This window comes from Populus nigra, chromosome 8, assembly GCF_951802175.1.
Source record: "Populus nigra chromosome 8, ddPopNigr1.1, whole genome shotgun sequence".
Lineage (NCBI taxonomy): Eukaryota > Viridiplantae > Streptophyta > Magnoliopsida > Malpighiales > Salicaceae > Populus > Populus nigra.
This window is the reverse complement of record NC_084859.1, coordinates 10,696,953-10,720,658: the sequence shown is the minus strand read 5'-3', so window position 1 is coordinate 10,720,658 and position 23,706 is coordinate 10,696,953. Positions and strand designations below refer to the sequence as shown.

At 34.5% G+C, this 23,706-nt stretch overlaps 5 protein-coding genes across 12 annotated transcripts; 2 read left to right on the top strand and 3 right to left on the bottom strand.

Moving 5' to 3' along the window:
- LOC133701626 (uncharacterized) lies at window positions 1-1,583 on the bottom strand. Of its 6 annotated transcripts, none has more exons than XR_009843597.1 (3): window positions 1,304-1,583; window positions 1,080-1,174; window positions 1-659 (listed from the first exon to the last, which is right to left on the bottom strand). XR_009843597.1 is itself a non-coding variant. In XM_062125617.1 (2 exons), the coding sequence occupies exon 1, from the start codon at window positions 1,466-1,468 to the stop codon at window positions 1,304-1,306; it is 165 nt and encodes a 54-aa protein (XP_061981601.1). In that variant the 5' UTR covers window positions 1,469-1,583; the 3' UTR covers window positions 1-1,174. The 6 variants fall into 6 exon arrangements, 2 of the variants coding, with proteins under 2 accessions (XP_061981601.1, XP_061981600.1); XR_009843598.1 differs by having other exon boundaries at window positions 1-496; XR_009843595.1 differs by having other exon boundaries at window positions 1,308-1,583.
- Window positions 1,584-1,710: 127 nt separating this feature from the next.
- On the top strand, window positions 1,711-4,967 carry LOC133701625 (formyltetrahydrofolate deformylase 1, mitochondrial-like). Its single transcript, XM_062125615.1, has 8 exons — window positions 1,711-1,959; window positions 2,032-2,144; window positions 2,452-2,602; window positions 2,688-2,761; window positions 2,838-2,997; window positions 3,280-3,378; window positions 3,490-3,576; window positions 4,574-4,967. Exons 1-8 carry the CDS (start codon window positions 1,837-1,839, stop codon window positions 4,718-4,720), a joined length of 954 nt encoding a protein of 317 aa, XP_061981599.1. The 5' UTR covers window positions 1,711-1,836; the 3' UTR covers window positions 4,721-4,967.
- A 180-nt stretch (window positions 4,968-5,147) lies between these two features.
- Window positions 5,148-7,846, bottom strand: LOC133701624 (VAN3-binding protein). 3 transcript variants are annotated; one of them, XM_062125612.1, is made up of 7 exons: window positions 7,703-7,846; window positions 6,845-7,216; window positions 6,289-6,667; window positions 6,024-6,200; window positions 5,843-5,892; window positions 5,702-5,759; window positions 5,148-5,588 (listed from the first exon to the last, which is right to left on the bottom strand). In XM_062125612.1, exons 2-7 carry the CDS (start codon window positions 7,100-7,102, stop codon window positions 5,347-5,349), a joined length of 1,164 nt encoding a protein of 387 aa, XP_061981596.1. In that variant the 5' UTR covers window positions 7,103-7,216; window positions 7,703-7,846; the 3' UTR covers window positions 5,148-5,346. The 3 variants fall into 3 exon arrangements, with proteins under 3 accessions (XP_061981596.1, XP_061981598.1, XP_061981595.1); XM_062125614.1 differs by lacking the exon at window positions 7,703-7,846 and adding an exon at window positions 7,623-7,639; XM_062125611.1 differs by lacking the exon at window positions 7,703-7,846 and having other exon boundaries at window positions 6,845-7,616.
- Window positions 7,847-11,302: 3,456 nt separating this feature from the next.
- On the bottom strand, window positions 11,303-13,684 carry LOC133702376 (probable aquaporin TIP2-2). The gene is made up of 5 exons (XM_062126712.1): window positions 13,521-13,684; window position 13,382; window positions 13,249-13,303; window positions 12,421-12,671; window positions 11,303-11,803 (listed from the first exon to the last, which is right to left on the bottom strand). Exons 1-5 carry the CDS (start codon window positions 13,589-13,591, stop codon window positions 11,429-11,431), a joined length of 753 nt encoding a protein of 250 aa, XP_061982696.1. The 5' UTR covers window positions 13,592-13,684; the 3' UTR covers window positions 11,303-11,428.
- Window positions 13,685-21,707: 8,023 nt separating this feature from the next.
- On the top strand, window positions 21,708-23,320 carry LOC133702359 (ethylene-responsive transcription factor LEP-like). The gene has a single exon (XM_062126696.1). It carries the CDS (start codon window positions 21,939-21,941, stop codon window positions 22,776-22,778), a length of 840 nt encoding a protein of 279 aa, XP_061982680.1. The 5' UTR covers window positions 21,708-21,938; the 3' UTR covers window positions 22,779-23,320.
- The last annotated feature ends 386 nt before the right edge of the window (window positions 23,321-23,706 follow it).

Genomic DNA, 23,706 nt, shown 5'->3' with positions numbered 1-23,706 from the left:
TGGAGTATAAACAGTCGGAGTTCCATAAAATTGATCCACTCCTGAGTCAAGTTCTCAAATATATTGTACCAGATCTTAGAAGTTAGAACCAAACCAACATCATGGAAATCTGATTAAAAAAAAATCAACATCCAGGCAGCTTGTTACTGAGAGGAGATAGATGGTTTCTATAGATGATAACAGTGGGTAAATGCACAAGAAGCCTCCATTCATGAGGGTAGAGCAGCAAAGATTATCGGCCCTGATCAATCTTGTTAACACCACTTTGATCTCATCACCCTCATGTATCATGCTTTTTCTCTGAGATGGAACCACAACACATCTGTGAGACTGAGACATGAAAAATCATTCTGTAGGAATCTCAAATGTTTCTGATACTTGTGCATCCTGCATTGTCTTCACCACCAAGCGTTTCAATTCCAAATGGTAGCTGTTTCCACGGTAGCTCCAAGCAAATAGGCAACACATTTCAACAATATATATTTTCCGCTCTTTTCTACATTCCCACTCGAAAACAGCAAATTTTGTCATTCTAACAGGTCGTTTCATAGCTCAGACTGATACAGAGAGCATGAAACAGCAGAACAAAGTTTATTATTCCATGCTAATCCAGTAAATCCAACCATCAGGTAACTCACCAATCACTGGCATAACTCATGCTGTCAGGCATATCCAAAATACAAAAATGTATCACCGATTAAAACAAGCATTCTGCAGTGTCACTAGACATTCTAAATACTACCAAGCAAATGCCTACTCTCATATGCAGCTAAGAAAGATCACGAAGAAATCAATGAAGTGTCTATTCTCCTTGCACATATTTTCAACAGAACGAGACCAAATTGTTTGGAAGAAATTAAAAAAAGAGAAGACAAAACACAATCACAAACATATAAAATTTATTCAATCAAACAAAAAGAAGTATCTATTTTGATAAAAAAAACATGGAATCAAACCACATCCCATTTTATAATAATCAGAGTTTGTTTTCTTTCTTTTTACCCAAAAAGAACATATTAATAACAGAATTAGAGTTTCTGTCAATTACATTTGTATTTGCACAATCTGTCAAAAAATACCTCATCTTTTTCTTGCATCCTCTTCAAACTCTTCAACTCATCCAGCACCAGATCTCCCTCTCTTTCAATCACTACCACTCTATCAAAACTTTGCCCTGAGAATATTAAAAGGAAATAATAATTTAAATTTCCTTCAGATTTAACCAAAATCAACAGATCAATAGCCCTACCAAAACCTAATAGGATTATTATGGAAAAATCAGTAGGAATAGGCAAAGGCACACCTACGTCTGTTTGGAGTAAGAGGAAGAAGAAGGACCCCGCTTGTTACGAAACATCATGTAACCGACGGGTAACACCACTCCAATCATCATTAATGCTGCGCCGATTAGGTATCTTAACGGACTCGGTGGCTCCACCTCCATGACTATCCTGTACTGCGCCCGCATGGTATCGAATGAATTTGTAAGTGGACAATGATGACGATAGATCTAGATCATCCATAATCAGAGAGGGAGAGAGACTTACAGGATCTGAATAATTCTGTCCCGTGAGATTGGTCCGGTGAGTTCTATTGACGGCTTGATAGTTGCCACGAGGATATCAAAATGACCATCGACTCGGGTAACACGTGTCAAGGTCCTAGGGGATCTACATAAAACGACACCGTCAAGACAGACAAAAAACAAAGGTGAAAAAATCCTGAAAATGTGAGCTTCAACAGCCAACTACCCCGAAGGGTAAGGCCGCCAAAGTTTGCGGGTGCCTTGGCCAGTGCTTGTCCAATTTTGAAAACTTAAAAGAGTAGAAAAGAAATATGAATCTGACACAAAGAAGAGTGAGTTCAAGAATCCCTCAAGTAATTGGATTCGGAAGGTCCTTCAAGTCGTCCCTCGATCCCTCCTCTATTACCCACGGCATCCACGTTTTCCAATGCCCTGTAAGTCAATTTATTTCATTACAAAGAAAGAAAGAACGAGAGAAATGAATTGTATCTGTGTCAAATGGTTAGGACGCTGTTGGTATTGTTGCGAAGCTCTCGGAGTGTATTGCTTCCAGAGGTGGAAACATTCTCGGTGCTGATATTTTCGTCCCTCAAAACAAGAATGTCTTCTACTCTAGAAGGTATTACCTCAAGTTTGTTATTCCGGTTACCTACCTTTTGCTTGCTAAATTCTTTGCTCAATGACAATTTTGTGACGCAGCACGTGTGGTTAGATTTGGCTCAATGAATTCTTGATTTTTTTTGCAAATGGGTTGATGTTTGTTGTGGTTTGGGTTCAAGGAATGGTATTTTAACGTTGAATGTAGTTAGGAAGCAGCAAATAGGGATTCAATTGCTGACCTTCAATTGCTAACCATTTTTACCTGTTTGATCAATAAATTGTGATTGCAAGTGGAAGTGTATTTTGATTTATGTGTAATGTGGCAGTGAGTTTATTTTTGACCCCGTTAAATGGCCGCGTGTGCAAATGGATGAGGACTTTCTCAGAATTTCGAATATGTTCGATGCAACAAGGTCTGTTGTCCGGGTGCCTAAGCTGGACCCCAAATTCAAGATTGCTGTTATTGCTTCAAAGCAGGTGCTGTTTGTTGTAATTTTTTTTTTCCAGTGGGTTTGTTTTATACCTTCGGTATTAATCTAAATATGTGCTTGTCTTGCTGCAGGAGCATTGCCTGATTGATTTGTTACACTCATGGCAGGATGGAAGGCTTCCGGTTGATATAACTCGTGTAATAAGGTGAACTTTTTGGAATGTTAAGACTTTAGGTTTATCTATTTGGTCTCATTATGGTTCTTCATGCATTTCACGACAGTAATCATGATAGAGGCCCAGACACGCATGTGATTCGGTTTCTTGAACGGAATGGCATTCCTTATCATTATTTACACACAACTAAAGAGAATAAAAGAGAAGAGGAGATCCTGGATTTGGTTCAGAATACTGATTTTTTAGTTCTTGCCAGGTACATGCAGGTAAACCTGATGATAAGATTCAGAGATCCTCATCTGTTTTCTTCTTGTGTACCAAACTAGTAGAATCTATGTAGTTCATCTGATAGAAGAAATAGGGTTTCCTAGTTTCTTTTTCATGTCTGATATCCTTACAGGAAATCCTGTAATTTTATTTTTGGCTGTTCCTTTGTGTACCCACAAACATAATATTACTTGCAATGTCCATGATGTATACACAGTAGTTGATATAAATGAGTCAACTGTGGCATCATTTATATTCACAAATTTAAATCTTGAGTGCAGATATTATCTGGTAAATTTCTGCAGAGCTATGGAAAAGATATAATTAACATTCACCATGGTCTTTTGCCATCATTTAAGGGTGGGAATCCGTCAAAGCAGGTTAGTTTTTGTAACCTTATTCTTAGGATATAGAAATTATCACCTATGCAACCATTTCAACTTTTCCCCCTGACTCCCACACATTTTTAATTTGCTAGATATTGTTGGCAGGCTTTTGATGCTGGTGTGAAATTAATTGGTGCTACGAGTCACTTTGTTACTGAAGAACTTGATGCAGGGCCTATCATTGAACAGATGGTAATCACTATCACTTACTAAGCTATGAAGTTTCTTGTCTAAATTATCGTAATTTCTGTTGGTTGTACTTAGTGGTGAATTATTTCTCGGCTCGTTGATTTGGGTTTTGTTTCTTTTATTTCACCTTGTACCATCACTTCCTCTGCTATCACATTATTTTTGTTCTTGCCATGTTGCCAAAGTGTTCAGATATGTAAACTGTATCACTTTGTAAAATTCTCCACTGTCATATCTATAAAATGCTGGGACTTCTCAAATGGATTAACAATTTCCAATCAATTACCCATTTTATTGAATAGAGGATTTCTAGATGCTGCTTTTTTCTAAGATTGAAGACTGTCGAATGAAAAATCCTCGTCAACAGAGTTCAATATCATGTTGAATTGGTGACATGTTGAATTGGTGAAATAAGGAGTCAATTTTTAAGGAAGGGGCCATTTATTCCGGGCCTGAAAGCACAAACTGGTTGGTATAGGAAAGTCAGAATGAAATCTATGAGATGATTGGATCCAGTTGAATTAACTGAAGAAGAACGTGATAGTCTTTAAAAATTGCTTAACCACAATGTCTTTCTTTCCTTGTTTTTTCTATTTTTGTATGAGATATTCAGAGATGATTCCTAAAGAATGTAATTGCCGTGATTTATACCTAATATCTTGTGTAGCTGATGTTGTTCATTCAAGGATCTTTGTTAATCTACACGCTTCTTTTTTTGGAAACATTAACTTTGAATTGTTAGAGTTGATTTAGTAGATTTCTGAAGCTATGCTAGTGAAACAAGCAGGGAGGGTTTGTGCCTCGCAATAAATTATCTCATACTGCTGTTTTAATTGATCACTGTTGCAATCTGAAGTTTTAACACCATATGGGCTGTATCACAACATCTATCATACGATGTTGTTGTGATATTGTCTTTATCTACCACGTGTTGCTGGATATGTAACTGGTTCTGCCTAACTTGCTTAGTTTTTTCAATATCCTCGTTTACGTGTTACAGGTTGAGAGAGTTTCTCATAGAGATAACATCCAGAGTTTCGTGCGGAAATCAGAGAACCTTGAGAAACAATGCCTTGCAAAAGCTATAAAATCATACTGTGAATTGCGTGTTTTGCCTTATGAGGAAAACAAGACTGTTGTATTCTGAGGTGAAGACAAAGGGGAGAGAGCTGTTGACTGTTGTTACAATCTGTATGTTCGCGAGTCGTTCATTTTTCCTAATTAAAATATTCCCAGCACAAATGTCGAGATGATGATTATTATTTATATTCCAAACTCAGAAGGTCACCTATGAAATTTAAGCTATGTCTATTTAGTGAGAGCACCAGACAAAACTGATCTTCTATTGTTGCCGACTTGCAGTAAGTTCATCTTTAGTTTGCACCCTTCCTTTATATTATATGTTATAACCGTAGAATTCAATCTGAAAATGGTTACATGTTGGTTAGGATGCACGCCATGAATAATATGCGCACATTTATTCGTGGGTGCTTTAATCGAGAGTGAAATGCATGAATAATTATATAGCTACAAGGTCTGTTTTATCTAGATTGTTGCTTTTGTAGCATGCTAAATTGAACAAAAGAGTCCTTCCGAGTTCGGGGACTGCATAAGAGAACGGTGTGTGCGTTTCTTACATTGCATAGGTAAATTGTACAAAATGGGGATTTTCATTTGTAATATCACTCGTATACCGCTGTCACTCTATACTTCATTGAACAAAACCATCATCTGCTCTATTCTCGGAGCAAATATACAAACACCGATCATATACTAGGCACCATCGTTTATGCTTAAACATGTCAGGGAGTGGTCAGTTTCTTCAACACTGCTGACTTGTCGAAGAAGACTCTGTATACCATCAACCCACCTCTGCTTGTGAATTTTGTTCTTGCACTTAAACTCCAGTAGACCTTGTGCTGTTTTAATGCCGAAATAGAATTCCTCAGTACCAGTTTCCCTTTCTTTTCTATATGGCCATGCTGTTGTCTCATCACAGACTCCGTAAACAACACCTAGTAGCAGCAGAAGACATTCAGGTGTTGAAGGATTTAAAACTGCAAGAATTGTTGCTCAAGTATTTTGAGATTTGCAACTAGAAAAGATTATTTATCCAGTACCACTTTACCTTTTTGCTTCTTGGACAAGGCTCCTCCAACGTGTTTGCTTTTGATCTTAGTTAGGACCTGAAAAGATTTGTATCAGTGAACAACGTATTTTATGACCTCAATAAACTATCGCTCCCAACTTTTCTCCAAGAAGTATATACCTGGGATTTCTTGTTAATGTACACGGTGACATGTTTCCATCGCATCACTCCTGACAATTCCAATAGCAACTCATTTAGCACTAGCATCTAAAATCACTCAACAGCGGTTTCATTTCTTAGTACTTCTTTATCAAGAATTCAAGGAAATTCCAAAAGCAACAGAGAGGGCATGGACATGAACCTTTCTTTGTGTGTTGCAAGAGTTCACCAACACAGGGAGGACCCTGTTCTTCTAATGGACCATTTGAAGAAGAAGTCCAGTGAGTATCCGCCACCCCCCTATCATAAGGACTTATAGCAGCATTCCTTCTTGCTTCTTTTGGTAATCTTGATTTTAAAGCTACTTCTCCTCTCAAAGCTGGTTTAGAGGACGGGTCACATTATTTACTAATCAATGTTCCATGATAGGAAATAAAATGAAGACCAGAAAAAGATTGAGCAAATACCTGTTGCCGCGGAGGCGGTAAGGGTCATTAGATCACCTGGACTTTGAATATCTACTGCTGATCTCACAACAGAAGCCACACAATCATGATCAGCTCCGGCTGATTCTGCTAATTCTATGCAATGTGATGCAAGGAGTTCTGCAGCTGAGGCCAAAGCCATGCTCATTTTGGAGCTGGAACCACTGGAATTTCCGGCAGCTGTCACGGCAGCCAATGCCGCAGCTAGTCCAGCTATAGATACAGCAGAATGCATATGCGCATTTTCCGTGCGTGCTTTGTCTTTCTTCTTCACTGCACTGCTACTGGATTCCTTGTGGTGGAACCATTTTCCTATTGATCCTGTCCTTGAACCTCCTTTTGAGTTTACCACCTTCCCTGACTGCAAAGGAGTGAAATAATTTGATGACAAGAATAGAATGGATTGTGTGCCAAAAAAAGAAGAAGCTTTGGATAACTTAATTTCGGATTTGAGAATGTTCTTCTTCATATCAGAAAATAACGAGGACAGGATGTAGAAATTGCAAATAAACTAATAGTAGCTGCGAGGAAGACTCACTGATTGTTGTGCCACAATTGTCTCTGGAAATGTATCGGGATTCTTTTCAGTGAAAAACTCTTTCTGCTTCTGAGCCAGAGCTTTTGAGATTTCTGAAGCAGAGAGACTCCAGGATCTTGATAAGAACTCCATAGGCTCTCTTGGTGTCTGTGGTTGAGGAATCGCTGGCAGTGAAGATGCAGGTTTCAGCTCTTGGTCCTCCTCTAAATATTCTAGCATCGAAGTACTCTTAAAAGCAGAATAAAGTCCACTTTCCATTTCTTCGATTTGTATTTCAAGTATTCCAATCAAACTGTAAACCTTCGCTTCCTTGAACTATTTCTTGTTTAGGACAGTGATCTCTCTCACTAAAACCTCAATGACTGGTGTTCCCTGCCATATCAGTCAAAGATACCTCTAAGAAGAAGTAGATACGAAGAATACTAGCCTTGCAAGCTTAGAAAACAAGATACAACTGTCTTCGGAACAAAGTTGTTATATATATATATATCATGTAGCTACAAAAAGGTCAATAAACTTGCAAATATAGGGGACAAATTAGATTACAAAAGCACTTTTCAAAATCTAGTGCTTCGAAACCTCATGGAAATAAGGTTGGGTTTCGTTAAAGGGATCAAAAAGACAGAATTCACCAAACTCGATGACTAGTATAATTCTAAGCTTAAGGGACACAAATAGAACATCATCCTTAACAAGCGGGGATTGTTCCTTAAGCACTCATGCAAGAAAGCGCAGGATTCTATAAGGAGACAAAGGATTATGTGTCAAACTCTTGTACCTTTTGGAGGTTATGAGTGTATTAAATATCGAGTGTATTTCCCTATGAGAGCTATTAAGAGCGCATCATGGATGATTCACTTGCAAGTATTTCGAAAGTTCGTGCAAAGACCGGCCACTTCATGAATATTGGCTGGACGGTGGGGACAGTTTAGGATTCTTTCTCTTCCATTCCAACAGCCTTGCTTGAAGCAGGACGGTTAAGGTTGGTATCGTTATCTATTAGCTTTTAAATTTATTCCTTTGAGCAACTACGGGGTTTAAAATATTTATTTGATATGTTTTAATGAAGGTGAGGTAGTAGTTCTTTTTTTAAATATTTTTTATTCAAAAATATATTAAGATAATATTTTTTTTAAAAAAAATTATTTCTGATATTAGCATATCAAAATTATCTAAAAATATTAAAAAGAATTAAATTTTTTTAAAACATAAAAACAACCATACTCTAAATAAAATAAGCTGAAAGCAAGATCAATAAATCTTGGGCTAGATATCAAGGATAATCCTAGTTTTATCTTAATTTTACATTTTACTATATTCATGGTTTGATCCCATTATCCATGCGATGATAATTATTAGTAAGCTTGCAGATATTATTTGTTCATGATTGCTCATAACCATATAATCTATCCTCTTTCAAAGAGAAATCAGCATGCCATATGGTCAAATTGGGCGGTTGTTTCATGCGTACAAGGATGCATCTAAATAATATGCTAGGTAGTCAGTCACGATCGCTATACCTAATTGAGTACACTACACAGAGAGTCCTATAATTGGCCTCCTCTAATCTGTGGTTGCGTTGACACACCGACACAAATGCCAATTTTCACGTTTCAATATATAGGGCTTGTTCCATGGGAAACTTCTTGCTTGCATTGGACACGAACAGAGCTTCACTTGCCACCTTCATCACCGAGGGCCAGCCGAAGATTCTGACTTCACTCAAATTTCAAATTGTGGGATGAGAAGGCACAGATCATGAAAGTGTTCAGCCATTTCCTTGTCTTCAAGAGCTGATAGAGGGGCCCCAAGTCTGCATTATACACATGAACGAGATGGCCATTCTTGATAAATGATTTGACCAAGCCAGTCTGTACACGGTTTTATGCCTATAATCATCGCACTCAACACTGGGAGAGTACGGGACTTGCGTCGAGTCATAATTACATTAATCTGCTTTAACCCTTTTATATATATATATATATATATATATATATATAGAAAACTACAGATGCTCCATGAACCAATTCTTACTCCACGCATGGAATATAGATATGTTAATCAACTTTAAACTTTTATGTTTGTGTCTATCATTTTCACCCTTTTTGTTTTTGTTGAAATGTCTTTGTTATGGGCCTTTGCTATCACAGTGCCAGGAAATAGCATTTAAAAAGAATGTGCTGAATTAACGATTTTGAATTTTAGCTTGATTTATTGGAAACGGTGTTCTTCGCCGACTTGAAGTCCCTGCTGCCTTTTGGGACTGCTGGTAGAATAAGCTCCGAAAAATGGTGAAGAGGTATCAATCGATGATATATAGTATTAAAACAGATGCAATTTAAAGTATATATATGCTGTAGTTCTGATATATATATATATATATATATATATATATATATATATATACATTGCTTATCTATCAATATAATTAAATATTAATCATTAAAGTTTTGATATTTATTAAAATATCTAAAACATATGTTGTCGTGTCACGTTTGTATAGATTAAAAAAATTAAAATATTGATATTAAGATGAAATTTTTTTTATTTAAATACATTGAATCATGATTTTTTAACACAAATTTATTGTAAATTATTTATATTTAAATAAATTGAAAGCCCATATCATAAGCTTTAGCTTAAGATACAATATTTGTTATCTTTCCGTTTCTCCTTCACTCCGACTAAGAAATCCACAAATGACTACTTTTCTTGGCCACATGGTACTAGGAGAGACCAAGCTGAGCTGCTCCACCTGTGTAATGCAAAGCAGAAATTAACCACAAAATCGACAGGGAATCAAATTTTCAGATCAAAGGAAAGAGAAGTCGTCAAGAAAGTGAAAAGATCGAAAGCTAGTGCTATCCCCTCCACATGGGGGTGGAACCTGGATCAAATAAAGTTGACAGTCACTAATTAAAGAACATTGCCTGACAGCCACGCTTCATGCCATTTAGCAAAAATCTACAGATTCCCACCTTTTACAGTGGAACTGAGAACATTCATGTGCTAGTCACATAAATTTTCATTAATTTTTTTTTAAAAAAAGAATTCTAGGGAATGAAGCAAGAATCTTGGACGTTGGTCCATGAAGCTTATTAAGTTTCTTTTATTTGTCTAGTGCAGGCATTGGTAATTAATTTTATTCTCTTTTTAATAGACATATTCTGTCAAATAGCTAGAGCTATGCATTCAATATCCCTTCGAATGGTTATTGCCAGGATCTTTGCTAGCTGCCTCACGTGCAGCATCCAAGCTTCGCTGCTTCCTTTCTTGTACAATGGAAGAGTAAGCCTTTACAACAGTAGATGATGGGTTCATCAATATGATTAGATCTCGGATTGCATTGCATGCCTTATTGCGTTCCATGAGAAATTTCATCAATATGTCTTTTGTGGTCTACCCCACTAGAGCAAACAATGCCATTATAGGAGCCTAGTCCATCCTATGATTTTTTAAATTTTGTATATTAAACTGTAATTGTCATCTGATCTTGAACTAGACAAGCAATATCATTTTCAATCTGAAAAATACGAGGGATATCATTTTCAGAAAAAAATGATCTTGAATGTCTTTTCATACCTCTTGGGCAATGGTACCATTGAAGGGCTTAGAAACAAGCATCATTATAGGATGGTCGGGATGGAGGGAATATGGATTGGTGGCATCGAGCTTGTCTCCTTTTAAAGATTGCTCGTTTGCGCTATGATAATGTGTAACAATGATAAAATGAGATAAGAAACAAAAATGGCAAAGTCAAAAAGAAAATAGAAAACATAAAGCTAGCTAGGGTTCTATCCCAAGCATAAAGAGGGAAGAAAAATGTTTTGCCTCCAATGATTTTATTGAATAAAAATGGTGTCTCTTCATACCAAATTACTTGGATTATATTAGATCAATTTTTACTTAATTTAATTTTAAACTCAATCTCAGCTAGAAGCCAGCATCCTGCCAAGTTGATTTGTTGAACTAGATCAATACCAAGTTTAATAACATTTCTAAAATAAATTTATACGTACGCTTATCTATATATATGCAAAATACAAACCTTCAAGGGACGGCCACACATTCTCAAACATGCAAAAACATGGTTATCATCATTTGTTTTGGATTTTTCTTCATTCGTGAAATACAGATTCCAGACAGTTTGTCCTGAACAATTGGGTTCGCTTGGTTTACATACAAGAAAGAATGGAGGATTGTGACTCGTGAGTTCCTATCCAAGCTAGCGAACAGCTGACAGGCGAAATATGTTGCTGTAATTACTCTCACATCTCCATGCATGGACCATCATAGATGCAATCAATGATGTCCTGGGAAATTTATCAAATTTATATGTGAAGAAAATAATTATCAATTAAAAAAATTATAATCTCATATTATAAAGAGTTACTCGTGTTCGAGACTCGGAGACGTGGCATCAACATTGACAGGCAGTCTTATCCGATCAGAGTAAAGTCCACAAAAGACATTTTCTTATTAAACAGGTACAGATAATTTTTAACTGGTCATTGACAAAGAACAGGCTCAAACCTACCCAGAAAGCAAGAAAGCAAATCACAATTCACAAGCCTACGCAACTGTTTAGGCGTAGTCTTCAGAAACTGGGGCAGGCGCGTAAGACCCTATGAAAATACCGCCGTAAACAAGCCCAGCCAACCCACCTCCAACGAGTGGCCCCAGCCAGTAGATCCAGTTCTGTGAGAAGTCACCACTAACCACAGCTGGGCCAAATGAGCGAGCTGGGTTCATCGAACCACCACTGAATGGGCCAGCAGCAAGAATGTTAGCACCAACAATGAACCCTATAGCAATGGGTGCTATAATTCCAAGGGAGTCTTTTTTGGGGTCTGCGGCTGTGGCATAGACAGTATAGACAAGTGCAAAGGTTATGACAATCTCCATCACCACTCCTTCGATAGCACTCATCCCTGAAGCAACTCCATGGGTTGGGATGCCCTATGAAGTCCAGTAAAACAATTTTGAGCTTTGATACAATCAAAGATGATTAATTGGCGATTTATTAGAATTGCATGGTTCACAGATGAACAGTTCAAAATACTGGTAAACGCAGATGGATTTCCTTGCACAAAGGGATATATCCATTAACTGTGGCAGGGACTTTAAGTGGAGAAATGATTTAGTTTTCTCTTTGATAATTTAAATGATTAATTCAGGACTTCTCTCTTGCTTTGCGTAAATGATAAAACGATCTGCCTTAATTATTGGATAAGCAGTGATTAGTCAAGCCGGAAATTAACTAATCCACTCGAAGAGTACTAAAAACAGAAAAGCAGCTGAAATATTTGAAATCTTACCACCACAGTTTTGCCAAGTAAGATCTTACCAACATATTCTGTCATCCCGATGCTAATTTCCCAAGTAACATCGCTTGTCAACTGAAAATATTTCCTTAGCAATGAAGGGGATTTTTACTGGTAATTTATTTATTCTCTTAGGGTTCAAGGTTTCAAATGGTTACCACTAATTAACTAAAAACTAAGATCAAAATCATTTTTTCTTTTTTTATACATATGGCTTTTCAGGATGCATGATATATAATTCTGGTGTTTTACCTCAGCGCTAGTAACGACTTTGAGGAGGAGGCATGCGACGATGGAGCCGAGGCATTGAGCAATCCAGTATAAAAGGCCAGTAAGGCAGGTGATGTTGCCTCCGATGGCCAGTCCGAAGGTGACAGCCGGATTTAAATGGCCACCTGAAATGTTTGCTGCTATGGAGACTCCCACAAAAAGTGCAAATGCGTGAGCCACTGCCACCGCAACAAGGCCAGGTGGGTCTAAGGCTGCATCTGTTGTGAGCTTACCTATACCATACCGAAGCAAAATTTACACTACAGTTTCGACTGCATGTTTTTAATCTCGTGCTTAGCAGGAGGGCTGTTTCGTTAGTAAACTTTGTATATTTTTTCCATCATGGTACACACTTACTTTAGAGTTAATTATAATTTAGTCCTTATAGTTTATTAAAATAAATTAATTCATCTATGTAGTATAAAAATAATCAAATAATCTTTTGTTGACCATGCTTAATTTAATATTATTTTTTTAAAATGCTTCATTTTCCCTTCAAACGTTCCGTCTTGTTTATGTATTTTTTACCGTTTCTATTTTTAAAATCAAAATAAAATAAAAACGAATTCATGAACAAAAAGAATCGCATTAAAAATGAAAATAAAAATACAGGGATATTAAATAATAATCTCTGAAATGAGATAATTTATTACTTTTACTAAACTACGTAGACTTATAATTACCTTGTTTACCTAATTATATATTTCAAAATACCAATTTTCTGAAGAGAGTTTTTTTTTTGCTTTTTTTTTTTAATAATTCATGTAGGCATGATCATGTAAAACTGGTGATGGACTCAGTAGTACTTACTGTAAGCGACAGCCGATCCAACACCAGCAAATACAAAAAGAAGAGTGGCGATGAACTAACCATCTAGATGGTGACTCAGTGATAAAAGCTTGGGATCAAGAGGTTTACTTCCTCTGTGGTCTCATGTTCGAACCCTGTGGTTGCTCATATGATGGTTACTGGAGGCTTACATGGTCGTTAACTTCAGGGCTCATAGGATTAGTCGAGGTGCGCACAAACTGACCCGGACACCCACGTTAAATTAAAAAAAAAAAAAAAGAGTGGCGATGAACTCAGATAGATAAGCCTTGAGGGAGGCTAAGCTGAAAGAGTCACCAAGACTGCCAAAAGCTATCTTCGCCATTCTTTCTTGTTTCACTAATTATTAGACTAATTAAACTTAATTATTAGAACTATCAATATATATAGCTCGCTCGCTCGCTCGAGTTCTTGTGTGTGTTTCTCTATGGGCTGCAATGCATTGGTCTCATGGGCGTGGTTCAAATACACGCTTCTACTGGTGATTTTCTATGATAATTTTGCAATAAGCATCATAGCCGGCGCCGACCGTGGGACCCATATGAATGGAAGAGCCCTAAAAGAATGGAAGCCGACCAACCGCCTTTTATTTGATTAGTAATAACTAACATGTCATCACTAATTATGAGCGCAAGACAACTAATTTACTTGTTATTTATGTGTGTGTGTTAAGAAAGGAAACAAAAAGCATGTTTTGATGGGATATGATCAATTCAGCACCAAAGTAAGCTCTAATTAATATGGTAATGATCGATGTCCACGTGTCATTTCCCCCTAATCAAATGATAAAAATTAGGGCGTTTTATCATATATGAAATAATTAGCTTTGTTCAAAGAGTTGGTATGTTTTTTTTTAAAAAAAAAATATGGTACATATATGGTTGATAATTCCATCAAGATTGTGATGGGTAACTCTATTTCCAGAGCTAGCACTGTCATCTGGGTTGTTTGGCATAATTTCTGGTTTTGCTTGTAGATATTTTTTAAAAATATTTTTAAATTAAAAATATATTAAATTGATTTTTTTTAGTAATTTCTGATTATATTTTATATATTATGAGTTTTTGCGTTCATGATGACTAATTACAACTTTTGCTTAATTTTACAATTTTAGTAAGTGGGAATGAGGATATTGGAATTAAAATTATAGACCACTTTGTTATTAAAATTATTATATCATATTAAACTTGATAATTAAGTTTAAGATTTATTTTAAAACAAATTAAAATATTATAGCACGTGACTTATTTTAATTTTATATTAGTTATTTATTAACAAAAACTCTAAAATGCATGAGTTTTTCACTGTTGCAATTCACAATGTCTGCAATTGTTTATTCAATTTTTTTCTATTCAATTGTTTCCTTTTATGACCAATTTTCATGGATGATTTATCAAAAATTGTTAATGAGAGACAGGATTAAAACAAATGAGATTGATGAGTAAAACAAGGAGGGAACATTTGGTGTTTTCAAAAAGGGATAGAAAGTAAACTTTGGCCTTTTTACTTTTTTAAATGATAACTTCTCGGTCCTAAATATTTCAAAAACTCAATTGTGGAATAAAATTTTATTTTTTATTTTCTAGTTCAAGATAGGAAAGAGAAAGTCATTGAATTCTGGTAATAGAAAAAAATATTGGTGGACAACGAATTAGGCTACCAAAATAGTCGATATTAGTTTGTACGAGTTTTATATGCTAGAAAGAGTTCTTGTAAAGTGTTCTTTCACCTTTAGTTTTTTTTTAAAGTAGATCTGATCTCGGAAAGTTTTTTTTATTTCAATTTGATTTTTTGTTTGTTTACCATTTTTGAATTATTTAAAGGTATAAACAAGTTTATTTAAGTCTCCAAGATGTTTTTCAAGTGTTTTGGGGTCAAAATTATGGTTTAAATAAATTTTTATGGTGTTTAAAATCTATGGCTCGAGTTTTCGGCGATCAAAATCTGGGCAGAGAAAGCAACAAGTTGTCTGCTATTTTTTTCCAATAAAACCATAGATGGACAACAAAAGAAAATTTTTTTAATAGCCTCAAGCTTGCATTCATAGGCTTTTTTTTTTCAATTTGATCCTTCATAATTGGCTCTTTTTATTTTTGTCTTATTTTATTTATTTTTTTGGATTGTTTTTTTTTTTCAATTTGATCATTCACAATTGGATCTTTATTGATTTTTCTTGCTTAATTTTTTTCAATCTTATTTTTTAATATTTTATTGATTTTTTATTGGGAAACATAAATTATTTATATTTGATATTCATAGGTTTATCACAATCTCGAATAAAACACCCTGATATTTAGTTGGTTTTTGATTTTACAAGCATCATTTTCATTATATAATTAAATAAAAAATTATATAAAAAAATTATTGAGCTCAATTTAATTAGTTCATAACCCAGGTAATATATTTAATCGGTTAACTTTGAATGGTTAGAAATCAAGTTTTATAATTTTTTACATAAAAAATTTAATTTATTTACATGTGTTAACTTTTCAATTAAGATTGAGATTTTTTAAAAAATGTTGGCATATTCATTTTTTTGTGCTGTAAAAGAACATTATCCGTCAATAGCGAATCACAGGTTAGATAGCTGGTATTTACAAAGAATTGGGGAGCATAATAGAATCCTTTTGATTTATTGCCGTCTGACAGATAAACTTAGGAGAACCATTCAAGATAATTAATGGTGATAATGCACAATTTTCAAGGCATCAATCCTTCAATATATAATGAGAAAGACCAGCATCAAGAACAGATCGAGTTTTCGTCGGCAATTATTTACTGATCATGATGTGGACGAGTTTCATCATACGCGTATGAAGCATAGGGTTTGAGGATAGCATTAAAATAAATCGTGGCTGGAATTTGAAGTTCCACCAATAAAAGAAAAGAAAAGCTCAACAAATGCACCTCCTCAGCTTTGAAGCAGTATTGGCGTGGCTGGTGTAAAAGCCAGCCATCGGCATCACTATTTGCCTGCCATAATGCTTTCTGCGACGTGTAAGCGTTTAATGGAAGTTCTGTTCATGCATACAGCTTAAACAAATTCCCACTTCTTATTCAACTTTTTCGATAAACAAATTTGTTGTTGAGCTTTAACCTGTTTTCTCTTCTAAAAAGCAGCCTGTTCTGTTGCCTTTCGGGGCTGGATGATCAACTCATTACATGTTTGCTAGTAGGCTAGAAAGGATTATATATATATATACTGCTCATGTTTGATTTATTTATTTTTTAGGAGAGAAATATTTAAGATTTAAAGGAAGAAGGTTAAAATATTGTTAGCCTGTGTGTCTGGGGGAGTAAATAGTTTTTTAATGGAGAAAAACTGTGAATTTTAAGATGGAAAAAATAATCTTTTATAACTCAATAAATTATTTTAAACATGTAAAGATTCAAGCCTAAAGCTTATTTTGTTTAAGTATTTTTCATTCTAAAAATCTAGGTGTTCTTTATGTTAAATTTAAGCTTGTTTTTTTTATATACGAGAAAGAATTTTTAGCGGGTTTAAATTAGGTTTCTCCAAAACATGATGATTTTTTGAGATTAATTTTTTATTAATTTATAATTTGTTTAAATTATATTAATGTTTTATATTAAAAACTTAAATTGAATATTAAATTTCAAAGAACAAATTGTCCCCAAAATAAATAGATTTCACTTTTAATATGACCTCAAATATATTTTTTAAATAAAATTTCCAACAATAATAAGTACCTGCCAATCTTTCATATATGTATATTTTTCCTTATTTTCCATCAAAATATCCTTGCACTCTTTACTCTAAATGAACACATATCATGCCCAGCTTAATTTCTTTTCGTATTGCAACTTAATTGCAAGTACTATCCATAATTAACAAATAACACTTTTTAGGCAAGAAGGCTTATTAATAATTAAGCTTTAGATCGATAGAAGCAGAGTCTATTGCTTACTAATTAGTATTTTTTTTTTAATTTAATGTGATGGAAAATATGACTCGAAAGGATCAGTGTGTGGTTTTTTCACTAAACAATTGGCATAATCCCCTAAATACCATACCTAGAACAAGTTTCGCTACTCTATTAGCCGTGGCATCTCATTTTATATTTATTTTTTTACTATTAAATATCAATTAGATTTTTTTGATTAATTATGACACTTAATTCTCTCTACAAATACTTAGGTACTTCATCCGAATAAAGTAGACAGTGCAAAACCTCTCTAAGCACTCTCTGATAGAGATTTGTCCATGTTTCCTCGTTTAGCTCCTTATTTCCTACTCACATTCTTATTTCTCAAAGATACCATCTATTCACAATATTTCCTCATCTCTTATCCTAAAAATCCCAGATACCAACAGTCTATAATCAATCATTTTATATTTTCAGTTTCTATCACTTTATCAAATTTTTTTATTAACGTCTGTGCCGGATTACAAGAAATTAACGATCATATACAAGTCTCCAGTACGTACTTATCATATTAGCAGCCATGTACAGAGCTCGAATTTGAGATCATATGGGGAGCAAACCCCTTAATCACAAACTCTTACTACTTGACCACCTACTAGATATTTAAAATAATTTTATTAACATAATAGTTGACATGAAAGTTTTGGAGAATTGTTTGTTGATTTTTTAATAGTTAAAATAATTTTTCATTTATACATGGTGTAAGTGATATATATATATTCCACTGGAAAATAAATCACAGTACACTTAATACTAGAATGTTAACGAGGTAGATTTGGTATCGAGTTACGAAAGGTAGCTATGATTGTATCACATATGAATATTGAGTTATTAAGCTAGTTGTATGTCTGGGATGATTTTCAAAATTTATTTTAAATATTAAATTTCATGTTAATCGGAATAAGTATTTTTAAAAATTAAAATGATTTAAATTATAGAGAAAAAAGGAGCTCTTTTTTTAATCATGCCTCTTTTTTTTAATCCATGGAATGTAGATCATTTGTCTAGATATATGATTTGTCGTCACCTAGTTCAAGCTCCGGCCATCTCTCGTGTTCAAACAATCAAGTTCCAACATATTTGAACCCCCAAAACTCTATTTTTCATCATCTAAAATTCAGGGTTCCAGTTAACACTTAGCATAAATGGTAAACAGTCCCCAAATTAATCCTTAAAATTAACACTTATTTTGTGGTTGGAATTATTTTTTAAAGTATTTTTTGTTTGATTAATTTTTTTAGATTTTTTTTATTTTGATGTGATAATATTAATATATATATATATATATATATATATATATATATTAAAAAATACTCTTAATAACCAGTATAGCCGCATTACCGACCATTTAGTTATTCAAAAAGCCAATGTGTTTCTATCACATGCCACCCAACAACACATTTGAATTGTTCTAATTAGTTGTTTAAAATCCAGAAAACCCACGAAATATAAAAAGCCAAACCAATAATTTTTTTTAAAAAAAAAGGGATAAATTTTTGGTTTGGAGAAAACAAAAAACTTTGAAAAGTGTCGTAGATTTTTCTTGCTGGAATTGGATGCACATGGCTGAGCAATGATACTCCTCACACACCCATTAAAGAGCCTGCGGAAACAAATTATATTAAACACCACCAGCTTGTTAAGGCCCAATATCAAAAAGTCCTTATCTCCACGCTTTTCAAATTTCAATCAAAACCAGAGCATTTATGCAATGATAGCCATTGGAAACCACATGATAGATATTGAGAGTCCAAAGCAATGCACTCATCATCATTATCTTCATGGCCCCTTTCAAAACCCTAAATTTGGACTCTTTTGGATGACAAATAGACTATAAGTTGGCATTTGGTATGAAGGTAAGAAAAAAAAGAGTGAATTGTTACAGAAATAATTATTTCTAGAGCAAGAGCAAGTTTAAAGGGTATAAAAATTGATGTTTAAGAATGTTTGGTGTATTATAAATTAAAGGGTTAAATGTTAATGAAAATAAAACGAAAATAATTTAATTATTAGTAATGATTGATGATAAAAAAAAAATGGCGTGTATTTAAAGAAAAAGAAAAGTGAAGAGACAGGCAAAAAAAAAAAACTTGGTGCATGGAGGGTAAAATTTACCATTCAAAGCCATTAATTTGAGGTACAATGTCTCTACTAATTAATCCTCCGACAAAAATCCGACAAAACTTGTTTAACTTATATAAGGATAAAATTAACCGCCATTATCTAACATAGTTTTTAGTTACTATCACAAAAATAACAAAAATGGTCGAGAGAAAAATATATTTGATTAAAAAAATAAAAAAAATAAAAATAAATTTGCATATGGACTCCCTTCTTATTTTTTCAATCCCTCAATTTTTTTTTTATTTAATCCTTTAACATTGCAATATTTATTTGGGGTTGATCTTGATGATTTGTTTTCTATGTTTGTGCATGCAGATTACGAAATTAGATAAATTAACTTGTCGCTCGGTTAATGCTCAGTTTTACAAAATAAAATTAAAGCTTCAGAAACTGAATTTGAGCCTTTTAAAAATATTTAGTCCCTTTGTTTACTAATATCAAGGACTAATTTGTAAGGCCAGTGGAAGAGTTTATGTTTTTTTTAGTCATTCAAGTTTTTTTTTTAAATAATCCATTCACATTTATTTATTTTTAATTTGACTTTTGATTTTTTTTTGTTGCCTAGAATTGAAGTTTTTGCAATGTCGAGAAAAACTTTTAGGGCTTGGTTGATGCTCGATTTTACAAAATATAGCAAAAATTTGCTAACTTAGAACAATTAATTGTTAAGTTACCAAAATTGAAATTAAAACAAAACATAGAAATGGGGTAAATGGTCAGGACAAATAGACTTACGTGTGCTACTCACATGCTAGCTTTTGGGAAGTGCTTGCTGAGTTTAGGCGGTGCATAAGGTGTTACCCTGCTGCCAAACATTGGCTTTCCTAATGGCTTTAAAAGCATCTCACCGCGAGCTTCCTAGCGATCAAGATCGTGTCAAGGGAGATGTGATTGTTGGGCTCCAATGATCTTTTCTTTTTCTTTTTCTTTTTTCTCTCTCCAAGGAAAAATAATTTTTTTTTCAATTTTACCCCTTAATATTGAGTTTTTTTATATTTGATTTTTGTAATTTTATTCAATTTTCTTTCTTCATATTTATCTTAGGCTCACGAACAGCTTATGTATTTGACATGCTAACTCAAGTGGATTTATGTTGATTTTTTCTTACCTTTTTTTTTTAATATTTGATTTATTAGAAATTAAGTTTTGAATTTTTTTTCCTTACTTTTTATGGGGTTTTCAAGTTATCATTTATTTATTTTCTTCCTTATGGAATGATATCATGGAGATCTTCTTGGAATATTGGGAGGATAAGAACAAAAAATATATATACTTAACAACCATAATTAACCTTTAAAATAAATAAAATAAAACTTGCTATTTTAGTCTTTAATGAGTACTATTCATAACTCCTTTTATGATTAATCATTATATATATATATATATATATATATATATATATATTTCAATTATTTTATTAAACTCGAACATTATTTTTATATTTCTCAATTAAAAAACATTATAATACTGAAAAACACATCCAAGATACTAGCTTTGTTTTTTATATCAGAAATGAACTTAGAATTTTACTAGCCGGTACCCATTAATAACCTGCTACGGGACAAGGCCAGAACAATCCTCCATCCCTAGTCAAATCACATCCCAGAAAGATTCGCATTTACTATATCTATTATAATAAATTAGGTCATCACAAATGACTTTTTGTTTATTTGATTTGACATATACATTTTGGTGTGATCATTTCATAATGATTTGAGGAGAGGCACATTCGCTGCTCCCTCCATACGCAATGATCATTGGAATGTGAGGATGGAGCTCTTAATGATGAGTGATTCTGCATCTTATTAGATTGTGCGCAGCGTCCATGATTGGCTCCCCTCCCCGATTCATGCATTTTTTGATACATCACATGTAAGAACTCTTGGACTATATGCGATTTCCATAAATTAACACCATTAAAATACTTTGATTGAAGAATAATAGTTAACATGGGATCTGAGAGAACATGCTGACCATTTATATTTTATTTTTTCCCCATTTTCTTATTGCTGTATTCTTCTACTATCTATCCTGTCGTTTGAATTCAGTGTCTGGTTTTTGGACGTGGCTATTTGACAGAATAAACTCAAGAATTTCCCTTCATTTTTATCCTCTCCAGGTTTCGATTTGATGGTGAGATTAATCTTCACTAATATTGACATAATTGCTGTCAATTGCCGCCATCAAGTTATATTTTACACATGTGAGGTAAAATACATATGTAGGGTCTTTTCTTTTCTTTTCTTGGACTGCATATGTAAGGTCTTGTTTGAATTTGTCAAGGTTATAGTAATTAATTGGTTCTATCAAGAATTTTTTTTTTTTGGTTATAGGATTTTTATGAAATTATAAGCGGGCCCATTTGGTAGAGGAGGACATATGAGGAAAAATTGAAGATAGTGCGGGTAAATTCAGTGAAGGAGAATGGGCATGCTGTCCTATATAAACCGCTGGCTGCAAAAAGAGGCAGGAAGACAACATCGACCAACACAAGTCATCAAGAGAGAAAAGGAATTCCATATATCTACCATCTCACGTAATCTCTCTAGTTCCTTAATTTCCTCAATCACCTTCAAATTTTCTTTTTAAATCCTTGGCAGCATGAATCCATCTTCATCGAAAAGCAAAAGGAAGCAACCACAGCAAGTACAGCAGGAACCGGGTACTGGATTAAGGTTTCTTGGTGTTAGGAGAAGGCCATGGGGAAGATATGCAGCAGAGATAAGAGACCCTTCAACAAAAGAAAGGCATTGGCTAGGCACCTTTGACACTGCCGAGGAAGCTGCCTTGGCCTACGACAGAGCCGCTCGCTCCATGCGCGGTCCTCGTGCTCGCACAAACTTTGTTTACTCTGACATGCCTGCTGGTTCATCCGTTACCTCCATTATCTCCCCTGATGACCAGCAATCTCTACAGCAGCAGCAGCAGCAGCAACTCCAACAAAATAGCGACCATAATAACAGCCTGTCCTCATTATTCTTCAATGCCCGGCCTCCCTCTCGTGATCTTCAGCCGGACTCGACTCCCATTTTCAACCAGGATTTTACCTCTCAATGCCATTTGTCAGACGGGTTTTCTTCAATGACTTCTGGTGGAGATTCTTGGTGCTGCTCCAGCACCAGAACTGATAATCAACAGCTACAACACGTTAATGATTACAATGTGCTTCCTCATGAGTTTCCTTCTGATATATCTCACGACTCGGGTTATAGTATGGGTCAATGTGGTTTGACCGATTCATCATCTTCAAGGCTGATGGGTTTTGAGGACCAGACAGCAATGACTACTGGATTTGACTCAGTACTGGGGGGTGGTAGTGGTTCTTATTTCGGGTTTGATTCTGGCGAATACGTTCACAGTCCACTTTTTAGCAGGATGCCTCCAGTTTCAGATATGGCACCAGATGGTTTTGATTTGAGCTCCTCTGCTTATTTCTTCTAACTAGCATGGAGTTGATTATTTGGCTTGCTTTCTTGATCCTGCTCATTGGTTACCGATAAGAAAGAGTCAAAGCAGTTGAATCTTTCACTCTCTACTATTTCGGTTTCTGGGTTTTGCAGGTGCATTGGTTTCTTGTTCTCATAGTTTAGCATGACATGGATCCTTTCTTGATCGATCAATGCCAGAGACTTGGCAATGAAGAAAGGATAGCGACAGCACGAAGATTGTTTCTCCATTAATCCAGAAACAAAGAAACAATCAATTATCGGGTCTAGGAGTTCATGGTGTGTATATGTAAGGATTAAGGAAATCACTTTGCGTTGCAGATTAAAAATTAAGGACTGCTTGTGGTCCAGAAATCAGTGATGAAGTAGGGCTTGGATTTAATGTGTTTCTCGTATTTTAATTAAATTTTGGAGTGGAGTTAATCCGTCCTAGGACCCTTTGTTTTTGTTTCGGCATTACAAAATTCACTGCCACGAGACTGTAGCATTTCCTCTTTTTTTTTTTTCAATATACAGAGAATTTTAAAGGCTGGCCAATTGAGATTTTTTTTTTTAAGTTGCTTTATTTTTCTTTAAAAGTAATTGCAATAACTAAACTTCATAGTTACGAAATGCAGAATAGCTTTTTCTCGATTCGAACTGGCTAAATAATGGAAACATTTATATAAAACTCAACAAGAACATGGGTATAAAAAATAAGCTTTCTTGCAATCAATTTGGGCCTAGTAGAGTTTGCCCTCGTTGGTCCTAGGCTTGTTGTAGACCGGCTGCTGTATTCAGGCCTTGTGCCGTTTTCCACTAGTCTTGCGGCCCTATATACTATTCAATTATTTAATACCAGTTTGATTTTATAATACTCCAAAACAAATATTTTCCAATTCAACCCAATTTCTAAACCCTGATGAAAAATATAACCCATCTAA